We start from the raw sequence: 13,917 nt of genomic DNA, 5'->3' as shown, positions 1-13,917 counted from the left end.
GACTCTGTAGAACGGGTCAGATGTCCAACAGGATCCGAGTACGAAGACCCACCTATGAACAGGGTATCTGCAGGTTTAAGGGAGCCAAACGTAACACTTTATAAGAGCTTTTTTAAGGCAACGTTGACCAAATTTAAGCTATTTTTTAAATTTAATTTAAGCTATAATTTCCAGCTACTGCCTGGAACCGGTGCCAACCACGTCGCGAACGTGGGATTAGCCATCCAAACGTGCACTTCCCCATGGCGCAAGCTCCCACTAGCTTAACCAGCTAATGTGCTCATTTAAAATAGCCCCCTTTCACAACCAGCTGAATGTGCACGGTTCCGCTTACGGCAACATCATACATGAAAAATGCTGAGCACCAACTAGAAATTCACGAAAATTTTATAGAAACAACAGAATCTTGTTTATTGGGTCTTTGGTCATTTAAGACCTTTAGAAACTGTATTTAAGGGTTATTTGTCATTTTTAAGGGTTTTTAGGGCCTTAAATTTGGAAAAGCTAATTTAAGACTTTTTAAGGACCTGCGGATGCCCTGTATGAACTACACCAGCAGTTCAGAGCAGACCAGGGTGGGGTGGGGCAGCATTTTCAAACATGTGACTCTAACAGTACAGCTGATATGTCTCTGTAGCCCCCCCCCCTGCACTCCTCACAGGCTTGCCAACAGCGGGCCATATGGGCCACAGCGGCCATCCTTCCTGACCGGGGGAGCCGTGTCCTGAATCTGTCCGGCCTGGCACAGGAGTCGAGCTGCCCACGGTGCAGGGCAGATGGACAGAGGTAAGAGCTGGGACTGTGGCCACCACCGTCAGCAGCTCTCCGCTCACCTGTAGTCTGCTTGGACCCGGCTGTTACAGCGGCACAACTCACATGTCCACTAGCACGTGTGATGGTGGAACAATCATTAAACAACCCGTTGTGAATAAACCTGCCTACACCTTTAATGTCTGGGGTTTCAAATACAGGCTCCTTCATAGATGCTTATTATATCTGACAATAAATAAGCATCTACGTAACAGCACAGGAGAACGTGGTATTATAATAAAAAGAAGTACGATTCTTACAAACAAATCTGCAGGAGCAGTTTTGCTGATGAAATAAACGGGGTTGTTGTGAGCTAGCTAGCTAGCTGTAGCAGCTGGTAGGTCTACCTCTAGCCCTGAAAAGAAGATATGAAACAGCAGCTGCTGAAAGCTCCAGACATTAAAACACGGCCCTGATTCATGTTTTTGTAGTTTGGTTCGGACAGAGGTGCAGGATAATTCCTTCACTTCTCCGACCACTGATAAGCCAGAGCTAATGACTGACAGAATGGCCTTGGGGAGGCGTGGACTACTAGCAGAAGACCGAGATAAAAACCACCTAATCAGCTGCTGCCCCTCTACTGAGAAGGCAGGTCAACTCAGTGACGTGCCAGCATCATTAGGGCCAACCCTGAGCCTCAGACTCATACTAGCACCATCAGACTAACACTAAACACCACATTTACAGATGAACAGACCATAATGACTACGTTATTGGGGTTTCCTTTTCAGAGAAACGTTTAGCTGGTTGCATCAGATATTATGACAGAAGCAGAGTTAAACAGCTGAAAACATGCCAGGTGTGATTCTGATACAACACAGGAAACTAGAAAATCCTAGAATAGCTAAAGTCAGGCTCACTAAACTCTAGCGTCCTTCTCCGCTGGAGTGTTTCAAAGCAACACTTTTATTCCGGACAACAAATGTTTAGATTTAAAAAATGGAATCTCGACAAATAAAAACAAATAAGAAGGAACCCCTTCCTCTCAAGTATCTGGGTGTAGAAACTAACCCTAAAATGCATTCCACTAAAAACCTCATTACACCATTAAAACAAGGTAAAACTCAGTAACACAAGCCATCCACTAGGCGTGTGAAGACTAGGCCCAGCAAGGGAATTCTCTACCGCACACAGAGGACTGGGCCTCATCGTGAACCCTTCTAATCTGATGTTCTAAGAGGTCAGAGGTCAGACCTGCAGAAGCTCAAGGGGCAAATACAAGAAAACTGACTTAAGGCCACCAGACTAGACTACAGCACACTTCTTTTCTTTTTAATTAAAAGTGTGGATTACTGAAAAAACATTTTTTAATGAATATGGAGTATGAATATGAGTGTTTCATGCAGGCTGAACATGAAAATAGTCTCCTACACCCATCTCCTGCATTAGCTTGTGATAGAAACAGACGGTGAAACTCTAGGATTAGAAAATCCTGACAGATCTACGTCACGCTGTCACTAACATTCATGGACTCACCCATCTGGACTCACAACGAGGAAGGCTGTTGTTGGTTTAGCGTCCAGGAAACAGCAGAGAACATCTCTACTAGCAGAAGCTAACTGTTAGCATTAGCAACTCCACCACACAGCAAAACTCCTCCAGGTTTATGTTATTTGTGGAGATAAAACATCAACATTGCAGACCAAACAGAGTCAGGCAGAGTCGTGTTGCTGTTAGCCAATCAGAGGAAAGATGTCCAAATATCAGGAAATAAGAAGCTCAACCCTAAAGTGGCTCACTTGTACCTCCTCCAACAGGTGCACCGGAGCTTTGGTTCCCCAGAGAAAGACTTACAAGGCATTAATTCCTACTAGAGACCACTGCATATGCATTCATTAAACATGTGAACCGCACCGTTAAACTAGTGTTATGAGCTATATCCACACACCCATAGGTGTGTGTGTTAGTGTGTGTGTGTGTGTGTGTGTGTGAGTTACCTGGGAGGGGGGTCCTGGAGTCTCTGGAGAGGACAAACTGGCCTGGCTGTTTATGCTCATCTCTAAAGTGTCCACTTTTTCATACGTCCTTTTCTGCCTGCCTGATATTTCCAGACGGGTCAGAGTGGGGTTGCCATAGTTACCAGTCCCCTTTAGTGATCGAGCAGCCCCGCCGACGTCCTCTTGTGATGGGCACCTGCCTGCTGCTCCTCTTCCTCCGAACCACCTGAGGGAGTCTGCAGGGGAGCGAGTCCGAGGAACAACAGCCCGCTCCCCCATCTCCGGGTCCAGCCCTGCTCTGACCTCCCTCATGGTGTTGGAGCGACTTACCACCTCCCTCATTTCTGCCATCAGCCTTTCGTTTAGTGCACACAGCTCCCCACTGCTGCCCACAGACCCCGGCCTGCCTCCCACACCTCCACCGGCTCCCACCCTCCTCCTGCTCTTTCTCCTCAGGCTGGGAGAGGGCCCGGTGGAGTAACCAGAGTCCTGATAGTTAGCCGTGGCCTGGGCCGTTGAGGAGGGGAAGTCCTGTGAGGCCTGGCTGCTCTGCCTGCTGTGTCGTACCTCCATGGCACGCTGCACCGTAGCCTCCAGGATTCGCCAGTTCTGTTTTTTGTCCAGTGAACTCGGGCCTGGGGTCCCCCCCTCTCTGTCCCTCACCTGGCCTCGAGGCTGTTGTAGAGAGTGGGCCTGGGGGTGTGGCTGTGGTTGGTTCATGACCGGGTCCTGCCTCGAGGTAGGAGAAGAGGCTTTGGTGGGTCCAGGAGAGCTGGAGGGGTAGCTCTGCTTGGGATCCACATTGACCATGTGTTTGATGCACTCCAGACCTGCTGGGCTGTAGTCGGACGCAGAAGGACTCCTCCGATGTCTGGAATGGGATGGACCAGGGTGCTGAAGAAGTTTAGCTTTCTGGAGACTTTGGGTTGGTGTCAAGCGAGACGGAGGTTGTCCATTGTAAAGGTGTGCCCCCTCTACCTCCATGTCTGTGGGGGGCTCATCATATATAGGACATTCCGATACTGGCTCATCATAGATGGGGGTGGTGCACCCGTACTGAGGAGAGACGGGGCACGGTGTGCAGGTGTGGGATCTGTGAAGGACTGGACTGGGGTGACTACCATCTGAGGCCACCACACAAAAGCTGCCATTGCTGGCTTTTCTAAGGTGATGAGCTTGGCGCGGGTCACCAGACATTTTTCCAGAGGGAGTTGTTTTATATCCCTGGCAGGAGCCCAAGTATCCTCCTTGGGCCGTGCTGCAGGAGTTCTGGAGGGTAAAGTTACTGGACTTGCTGTGTGCTGTGTGCTGGAGCGGTTGTTGCAACGCTGGGTCGGGCTGGTTCCGGTTCATGCTGTTCACCTTCACCAACATGGCTGCTTTAGAACCAGGTGCTGGCTGCCATCTTTGGGACACATCCCTGAGCAAGACACAAATGAGATACGACCTCAGTAAAGCGACGAAAGATATCTGAAACCTAAATAAACAGCCTGAAATAAACATACTGCACCATTTTATATGATTACTGCAAGTGTGGCGGGGCTGGGAAAATCTCCAGCAGTCCATAAATCCTTTCCCAAACATCTTAGTAACCTCTCACCACTCAAGCCCATTTTTAGTCTGCCAGTCAAAACAGCTCCCTCAAAACCGCAGTGTGTGTGTGTGTGTGTGTGTGTGTGTGTGTGTGTGTGTGTGTGTGTGTGTGTGTGTGTGTGTGATCAAGGTGCGACTCGTACGTCTGGGGCTTGTCCAACATAATAAAACTCAAGTGCACACCAACAGATCTGGATAAAAACGAGGTAACAGAACTCCACAAAGGAGGCTTTCCTTTAGATCCAAAGAGTTATCCTCCTCCTCCAAGTGAGCTACCAGGCAAACTTCAAAGCCGAGTGCTTGCTGCTAATCCCAGCAACGAAAAACAATCTGCCATCAATCTGGTCACGCTGCTCTGGTCTGCTGCCCTGAGCTCCGCTGTCGCCTTATAATCTTCTTCTGCAATCTCATTCCTCAGCTGATCAAAAAGCTGCCCTCTTAGACCAGCGTCTGTGTGAGACGCTGGCATTACAACACACAGGCTCCAGCCAGATGGCACCAACGCTGAAACACATGTGAAGCAGCTTCAGACCCTCTGGATTAATCTACCTGCTTACTTACTGAAAAGGTCAAAAAGGCAAATGACTAGTAAAGGTCAAGTGGACTTACCTTCCACCCCCCACCTGCAACCGAACATCCAATCAGACAGAACTGTATCAAAGCGGACCTTCCTGGTAGAAAGAAGCACGGACAGAACTCGTGTCCAACGGCTTCACTTTTCCCAGACCTCTATGAGTTGGGCTGTAACGGCAGGAAGAGGACAGAGGGAGGAGAGAAGGAGGTGGAGTGACACCCCCCCCCCCCCCCCCACGCCTCTGGAACAATGCTGAAACAATTCCCCCGAGGTCCCTCACACCAACGATAAACTTCCCTAGTCCTCCTAGTCTCCCTCTCTCTATCAGGGCCCCAGTCTTTGCCCCCTCCCTCTGCAGAGTGAGTCACGGCGCCTCAGCCGTTTGAATGTAAACACAGCATCATCCTCACAGTCCCACAGATTTGTCCATCTAGCCTTTACAAGAGTCCTTTAACTAAAAACCTCCTTTACCTTGTTATTGTTGAATAAAGGCAACTTAATGTACCAAAGGTGTGTGACGCATCAGCCGCTTTCTACGTGGATTCGTAATCTTGTCCCGACTACGGAGAAACGGTTCGTTCTGAGAAAAGCTGGTTTAACACGCCATAAGTTTATACGTACAGCCTTACATTAACATGTCCCATCCCACTTCAACATCGGTAATTTCCTAATGTTGGCAGGCCCAGTGCCGGCACCATGGGTGCCCTAAACCGAATTCCATCCCGTTAGGGTGATCGTTGGACTCCCCGCGGGACTCAGAAGAGACTGGTTTGAAACCACATTATCCCCGAGAACAGCGCAGGAGACTAGGCTCGGGCGGTACTCTAATTTTGATCCCATCCAACTTCCTCCACATTGTACCACGGAATACGGTATTATAATTCCAAAGGTATGACATAAGCCTCAAGTGGAATTACTAAGTTGGCTTGGACATTCACCGTTCAGAAACTGGATACCAAACACTATTACTAAATCAGTAACATAACACACACACTATTAACAACTTAAAAAAAAAACACAGCTTATCGTTTTCACCAGCGTGTTTACCTTTTCCAGCTTCAACAACGACCGACTGCTTTGCCTCAGTGCTGAAAACCAGCTTTGATGAGCTTGTGGCTCCGACACAAGTGGTCTTTTGGGGCTAGTCGTGACATCTGGGAAAGACTGGCAGAGAAATATGCAGTCCTCTCTTTTATTAAAAGACTCCAAACAGCTCCGTCACGCTCCTCTGCGGTGCCGACGGGGTACGCGTCTTCCGCCCGGCTCATATTATCTCATCAGTGTTTACTGGCTCTCCTTTATCAACCCAAATACTCCCAAACTTGTCTTCAGTTTTGACACCATGTCAGTTGACGCGCGACCTGCCATTGTTCTGCCTGTGCCTCTTGCTGCATCTCCTTCACGCTGTGATGACGTCACATTCATAAAGTTTGAGGAAGGTCTCAAAAGTTGGACAAAACATTTAAAACTATTTAAATAAAACTACGAATCCGTTTTATACATTAAATGACCTATTTATTTTTTAGTCCATTGAAACCGATACCGTTGCTATTTTTAACCCTCCCACTGTCCTAACGGGTGTGACCCCGGGAGGAAAGTTGACCATTGAGCAGGGTTGATGGTTTATCCCTTGAGGTCCACGTGGCAGGGGTGAGGAGTGAGCACCGCCTCACCCCTGCCATGTGGACCTCAAGGGATAAACCATCAATCTTGCTCAAAGGTCAACTTTCCTCCCGGGGTCACCCATAAAGACAGTGGGAGGGTTAAAGACCGTCTGTATATACGGTATTACTGTGATGCTGCCAAAGTCTACATGAGACCCTTGAATGAATCATGTACTTTTTATCTCTCCTCCTGGCTGGGATGATGGTGCTCAGTGAGCTTTTTCATAAGCCTGATTGGTTGGTGCACCCATAGTCAATTGGTGCCCTTCACACGGTGTGATGCACGTGGGCAGAGTGCCGGTGTTCTGTCGAAGACCACACAATGTCGGATTGGTATACCCATATTACAGGGCATGCCAGTCTGACAGGCCTGGTATGTCAGACTGGCGTAGTTGTAATCCTACCCTGCACCCCAACTCTTAACCTAACCCCAGTATGCTCCTCTGACTGGTATGGTGCCCTAATACAACACCAGCACTGAATTTTGGTTACAATCATGCTAGCCCAAGCTACTGCTAACGTCTTGTTGGACAAAAAGAAAATCACCAAGAATGTGGGAACTCACATGTAATGTACTGGGAATATCAGACTTTTAATGGATGCCAGATAGATCCAGTTTGCCTACCAAGTTCTCCAGATACTGTACACAGCTGTACAGAGTTTCTAGCTCAGGCAGGTTCATAAAGCCAATAGGGTTAACCGGCCAATTAGCACGCAGCTCATTCGATGTTCATGTCCTGGCTGAGTGGGCAGGGCAAACCAGTGTTTCCATTCTAGGGCTTTATTATAGGGTTGTGTTTGGCCAATTATCAGGGCTCCTGGGCCATTGTGAGCCCCAGCTTTATAGCGGTTCAAACAACCATTTCCAGTTGTAAAAAAATGTGGTTGTACAACATTTTTAAGTAGCTGGGTTGCGGTTACCTGGCCCAGCACCAAACCTCTGATGTTGAACCAGCCATCAGTCCCAGCCTCACCAAAACCAATCAAGACCATTTCCTGCTGTTTTAACACATCCACAGACAGACGTGAAAACCAGCTCTGACAAACTGTCCCTGTCTAGTTGTTACAAGCAGGTGTGAATGTTTAGGGTTTACTCTGTGTGGTTGGGGAATAGTTGTAAACATGTAAACCCCTCTTTGAAACCGTGTAGGCTTTCTCACTTTGGTCTTGTCAAACAGGAAGAGGTTCCACCTCAGCAGGTGCTGCACAGCCGACCGTTTGGCACTGGTTTGTCGTCACAGGAAACACTCGCACACGAAACACCAACAATGTTCATAATTAGATTTCCACGCACGAGGACATTCCAGAGACAAATCAAAGCTTGCTTCTCATTCTGATGGTAACGTTGCCGTCTTTTTGAATACAACATCAGTGTGGGTTTGGTTGAGAGTGAAAAACTGTGGCGGATTGACTCGGACAAAAACAGTGACCACTCCTTCCTGTATGTGGAGATTCTCTGGAGGGTTGGAGAGAAGGCTTCCCCAATTTAAATGCAAACAGGAAATGCTTAATGTGATGTTCACACGCTGCATTCAGACTGGAAGAACTTCAGAAAAAAGTCCATCCTTCAGTTCAAGAAGCTCTAAAAGTTTCATCATGCTCAATGTAAATAATAATAGTTCTGCTTTATTCTGGGTATTTGTTAGCACAACATCTCATGAATTACTAGATGAATTTAGATGAAACTCTAGAAGGAACAAATAAACTGATTCACTTTGGAGTCAACGGAATTCAAAATGGCCACTATAACAGAACTTGGAAAAGACAAAAAGGATGTTTACGGATAATGAGCTTAAATTAGGTTTAATAGTAGCCAAGACAAGAATTGAGAGCTAACTGATCTAAATCTGCAATATAGTTTGAGAACACAAATAATATTTTTACTATTTGGAGCTGAAAATCGGTCATTTCTCTCAACAGAAGATGGTCTCACTTTAAATATTCCACCGTGTGATTGTTACATGAAGGAATGCAAGGCCATATAGACACTCAATATGTGTTATGTTATCCAATCCTTTCTGTGCAACAGTTAAAATCTTTAATCCTATGGTGAAATGTGTGAAAATGACGACGCCTATGAAGAGACAAAGGACTGTTCTGTAGGAGGTGCTTTGGTGCAGCAGTGCTGAGGAAGAGGCATTTTCTAAAGCTTTGTCTTTTGTTTGCCTGCCCAACCCTATCCCCCGCCGTTATGACCATGATCAGTAACGGTCCGACCCCCCCATCCCGCAGCATCAGCTGAACATACCGGATGCCAGAACAGGCTTTAAGTATGAACTGTATAATTTTACTTCAACATGAAAGCGGTAGCGTCTTCAATCTGTAGTCAAGGTCTATAATCTCATTACACACCAAGCCCATGCCAGAGAATCAGCGGTCAGGTAAAATAAACGGTTAAAGTTCTGAAACCAAGACGAGAGACAATGATGAGAACCTTCAGCAGCTACGACACAAGCCATGTAGAGGCGGTGGTGTTGGTGTGGGGAGTGAAGGGGTGGGAGAAGTGGCGGCGGATGGTGCAAGTGTGCAGAAGGGGTGGGGATTAGTCGTGGGAGAGTGCAGCCAGGGAATGAGCGGGAAGGCTGGAATTCCTCAGGGCTCTTTCAGTAGGCTTTGTGGCAGCGAGGGGAGCTTTACACAATGCATGGCCGTGCCATCGTCACGGAGACGCCTCCCACAATGACAGCAATGGAGATCAAGGAAGAGGTAGTGAAAGAGGCATCTTTGACCTCTGTTTGATAGGGCAACATGGGGATTACGTAACGCTGAGCAGGCCTAGGTGTCTTTCTAACCACAATGAAAGTTGTTTAGAAAGGGTGTGCTGCCTGTCAGGTGAAGCTGAAGGAACAGGCTAAGCTGAAGGATGGGATTACACACAACTATTTATCACAAGACTTAGAAAAGACACCATCATTATAACTGAGAGTGCATTAGCTCCCACTGTTTGCGGGTGGATCATCATCATCATCACTCCTGTTAGTTATGCAGCTGTAGACGTACCTCACACAGGCTCACTCACGCAGAGACAGAAGCTAGCATGTTAGACCTTTTCAAAAATAAAAACAGAAGATCACATAAAGTCAGAGGCAGTCTGGGAGCAGACAACGTAATCTGATTAGACTCTAAAGCAATAAATCAACTTAATGCTCAGCAAGTTTCAGCCACTATGGTGCCTCTCGTCCTAAACAGCCTAACACACAGCTCTCCGGGAGTTTCTCAGTATTCTTGGGTTGGTTGTAACCTGACGAATGCTACAATGGGAAACAATATTCTACCGTTGACATACGCACTACAGCTCAAACATGTGGCACCATTCATAAATCTGCAGTGCCAAATAATTAAAGGATTTCAAGGACAGATCTAACCTTTTGAAATTAAAGCCCTTTTCCAGCAACTGTCCGTCTTCTGCACCAAGCTGCTAGTTTAGCCGAGACCAAATTAGACTTTTTCAAAGCTAACAGAAGCAAGAATGCTGTGCTGTGAGAAACAGGTTAATATTCTACTAACACCTCAGAGTACCGGTCAACGGCACAGCTCCAACCTGTGTAGGAAGAACGTTGACAAGAGGAATCAAGCTGATTCCAGTTGGTAGAAAGACAGCATTTATTTTGTTTTTGAAGAGTAAAACAGCACGCTAAATAAATACTAGGCCTTAGTTTAGTGTTCTGGTTGGTGGAAGACACCTCATGAGAGCCAGCTGTCCCAGAACAGCTGAACAGACACTCCAAGACGTCCAGCAGCTGTGCTGGTCTGTGGCTCCTGCAGCCCGAGCCAGCAGGGAGTGCCAAGCTGGGTCAGAGGACAGCCAGGCCACAAACCCCACTGGAGACCCTTTTCTGGAATCTGAAAACGTGTGTGATGCTTCGGTCTGCAGGTCCACCAACTCCGCTCTGTTCAGAGGGTCAGAGACACAGGAGATACGCAGAAATCCGCCATATCACACAGCGCATGTCACGAGTTCACCTCTGGTGCCTCAGAGATTCTCTCTCAGCAAAACAACAGACAGGGAGGTCGATGAAAAGAGGCTTTGGACACTCAACTTCAGCCTGTAATAAAGCTCTTTTAGATTACAGAAACTTTCCAATTACGTCCAGCACAAAGAGGAATATGTCGAAGAAACAAGCACAGGTTTAAAAAAGAAGTCAACTCATTACAAAAGGAGCCGGAGTCCAAAAAGTGGATCTTTTTCCAAATGGAAAAGCGATTATATAAGCAGGCTGAAAACCGAACCATAAAGATCTGAAACATGAGCTCACCACACCAGGAGCGCTGAGATAAAAGTCCTTCCAGAGTGTGTAAAACTGTGGCTTTGTCCTCAGAGTGGTGGAGATGAAAAGCATAAAGACGTCTACTCCCGCCGTAAACACGAACAGAATGTGTGGTTCATTAAAACCTTTATCTGGCTCATAAACCCAGCCTTGTTTCCTAAATAATCCCTACTGCTACGGATTTCTGCTGCATGCCTCACACAACCTGCTGGTCATGAGCCAGTCAGAGGAAGCTGCCTCATTTTGACTTCTTTTGATCGTTTGTGTGAGTAGTTTTTACAAAAGTTCCCAAATAAACTTCCCTAAAAATGGGACCGAAACCAATTTTTTAAATGTAGAATAATTCCAGTTGTGTTTTAAGTGTCCTCTAACAAAATAACCCCCGACGTTTCAGCTGAGGTCGCGTTGCATTCATGAACCCAAACACGGCCTCCATGTTTACCTTTGATGTGCAAGCACACAAACCAAACACTCACATAAAAACTAGATCGCTTACCATCTGGAGTTATCCCACGCCCACAATCAGGAAATGAGTGCTTTACGGGCCTGCCTCTGATCCACAGATAAATGAGCATTTTACACTTTTTTTTTGTTCAGAGTAGGGCGAGACGTATAGAAAACATCTTATCAATCGATAAACAATCATTACCAGACTTGATTTTTATCGATTCGCTGCAAACCGTTGTTTGTTTTCTGTCAGACTTGTAAGAATGATTGCATCACACGCTGGTGAGCTACTGTAACATTTTGGGACGGCTTCTTCTACCTCTCCTTGCTGCAACGTCTTGTTTAAGTCACACTGCTGTCAAGTTTAGGTTTGAAAGCGGAGGTCTTGGTTGTAAGTAATGACTCCAGTATGAAGCTACTCGATGGGTAATGATGGAGAATGGAAAGTTTTTATTGATCCATTTTTCCCCTATTGAACCACACGTCCACTGATCGATATATATCATTATTGAATTATTGTCCTGCCCTAGTTCAGAGTACGTAAACTTCCTGCTAAAAGAATGCTTCGGTTTACCCCGCAGCACAACTCAGTTCAGGAATAGCTTCTCTTTGTTTTAGCAGGTTTTTAGCAGCCCTGAGGCAGCTGGCAGTTCTGACACCGACTCAGACTACCGTGAGTCACTTCTGGCTTGTCTGACAGAAGTCAGCAAAGCTTCACTGTCTACTGCACCTCGGCTGAAGGTGTGGAACTCAGAAGCTCCAGGTATAAGAGCCCACACACCAGTCAGGATGTACATGCAGAGGCAGACCAATGCTTTTAAAATGAACATCTGATTAACCCAGTTAATAACGCGCAGGACGAATCCCGTTAAGGTGTGTGCGACTGACCAGTTTCCCATCTCTGACAGAAACAGTCCTGGTAATTCGTGGAGCGCCTGGTACTTCACCCACAATCCGCCCAGGCTCAAAGTATCCTGAAAGTCCCAGGATGTGTGATAAGACCTGGCCAATGGTTCAAAAGTGTGTCACTCCACAGACAGACACGTGTGCTCGTGTAGCAACACTTGTGAGCTAACTGTGAACAAACACGGGCATGAGCTTAAAACACACACACACACACACACACACACACACACACACACACACACACACACACACACACACACACACACACACACACACACACACACACACACACACACACACACACAAAGGCCTGGCACTGTCAGGACAACATGTTCATTCGTTTTCAGAAAGAGGGGAAGTCTGTGATTGTTCCTTTTCTGCACGGAGCAAAAATGGCGTGAATGTCAAAGGTTGGTGCTGGTCAGAAAAAGAGGAACAGATCAGGTCTGACATGTACAGACATGTCTGGAATAGCCAGAGTGTTAACATCAAACACCTGAGAAAAGGAAATGAGACGTTTTCTACCCTGGTTACTTTCATAAGCGGTCCTGGTGAAGACCTGAAGGAGAATGCTAAGAAATGGAAATAGATGCAGCACATGTAGTCCCAGATTATTTTATGTTGCTTAATAATGGAGGTACAGCTGTTTGGTCATGTCTCCTGAAACATCACATTTCAAAACTCCATATTTTCAGTGGGAGAAATTTCTGTGTTTTTACCTTCAGTCTGCTGTGGCGGCCATGTTGAATTGGGTTGAAATTAAAGTTAAACTAGTTATTGATGTACAACTAGAATGAGCTCAACAACCCCACACACGTTTCTAGAATGAGGAACTGTGACTCTCCAGCAGACTGTTGATGTAGATCAACACTTTAACATTTGATGTTTTTTACCAACATGTCTATTTTGGTCTCCTTTAGAGAAGAACCAATACAAACCTCATCATGAAATCAAGTTTGCATATTTTAAATAAAAAGCCTGGTTTCTGTGGATCATGTGTCCATCCATCCATCCATCCATCCATCCATCCATCCATCCACCCATCTATCCATCCATCCATCTATCCATCCATCCATCTATCCATTTTCATCCACTTATCCGGAGTCGGGTCGTGGGGGCAGTAGCCTAAGTCGAGAGGCCCAGACTTCCCTCTCCCCAGCCACTTGGGCCAGCTCCTCCGGGGGAATCCCAAGGCGTTCCCTGGCCAGGTGAGAGACATAGTCCCTCCACCGTGTCCTGGGTCTCCTTTAGGTCCCCTCCCAGTTGGACGTGCACGTTAAACCTCACCAGGGAGGCGTCCAGGAGGCATGCTGACCAGATGCACGAGCCACCTCAACTGGCTCCTCTCGATGTGGAGGAGCAGCGGGTCTACTCCGAGCCCCTCCCGAATGACAGAGCTTCTCACCCTATCTCTAAGGGAGAGCCCAGCCACTCTTCGGAGAAAACTCATTTTGGCCGCTTGTATCTGCGATCTCGTTCTTTCGGTCACTACCCAAAGCTCGTGACCATAGGTGAGGGTAGGAACGCAGATCGACCGGTAAATCGAGAGAATTCTACCCTTTTCTGAATCAAGACCATGGTCTCAGATTTAGAGGAGCTGATTCTCATCCCAGCTGCCTCACACTCGGCTGCGAACCGCTCCAGCGAAAGCTGAAGATCACGTTCTGATGAAGCCAACAGGACCACATCATCTGCAAAAAGCAGATACCTGATCCTCA

At 46.9% G+C, this 13,917-nt stretch overlaps 1 protein-coding gene across 4 annotated transcripts in view; it reads right to left on the bottom strand.

Moving 5' to 3' along the window:
* Positions 1-13,917, bottom strand: part of arhgap46a (Rho GTPase activating protein 46a) — a 41,620-nt gene that overhangs the window by 6,064 nt on the left and 21,639 nt on the right. For 2 of the 4 annotated variants that reach the window (XM_015960030.3, XM_015960031.3), the window contains exon 3: positions 2,748-4,167. In XM_015960030.3, coding sequence (XP_015815516.3) covers positions 2,748-4,167 — 1,420 coding nt within the window. Of the gene's footprint in view, positions 1-2,747; positions 4,168-4,949; positions 5,085-10,834; positions 10,972-13,917 lie in introns of those variants that run through there. The other 2 variants (XM_015960033.3, XM_015960032.3) reach the window with 2 other exon arrangements.

Source organism: Nothobranchius furzeri, chromosome 3 (genome assembly GCF_043380555.1).
Source record: "Nothobranchius furzeri strain GRZ-AD chromosome 3, NfurGRZ-RIMD1, whole genome shotgun sequence".
In the NCBI taxonomy this organism is placed as follows: domain Eukaryota; kingdom Metazoa; phylum Chordata; class Actinopteri; order Cyprinodontiformes; family Nothobranchiidae; genus Nothobranchius; species Nothobranchius furzeri.
This window is presented reverse-complemented; position numbering and strand designations above follow the sequence as displayed.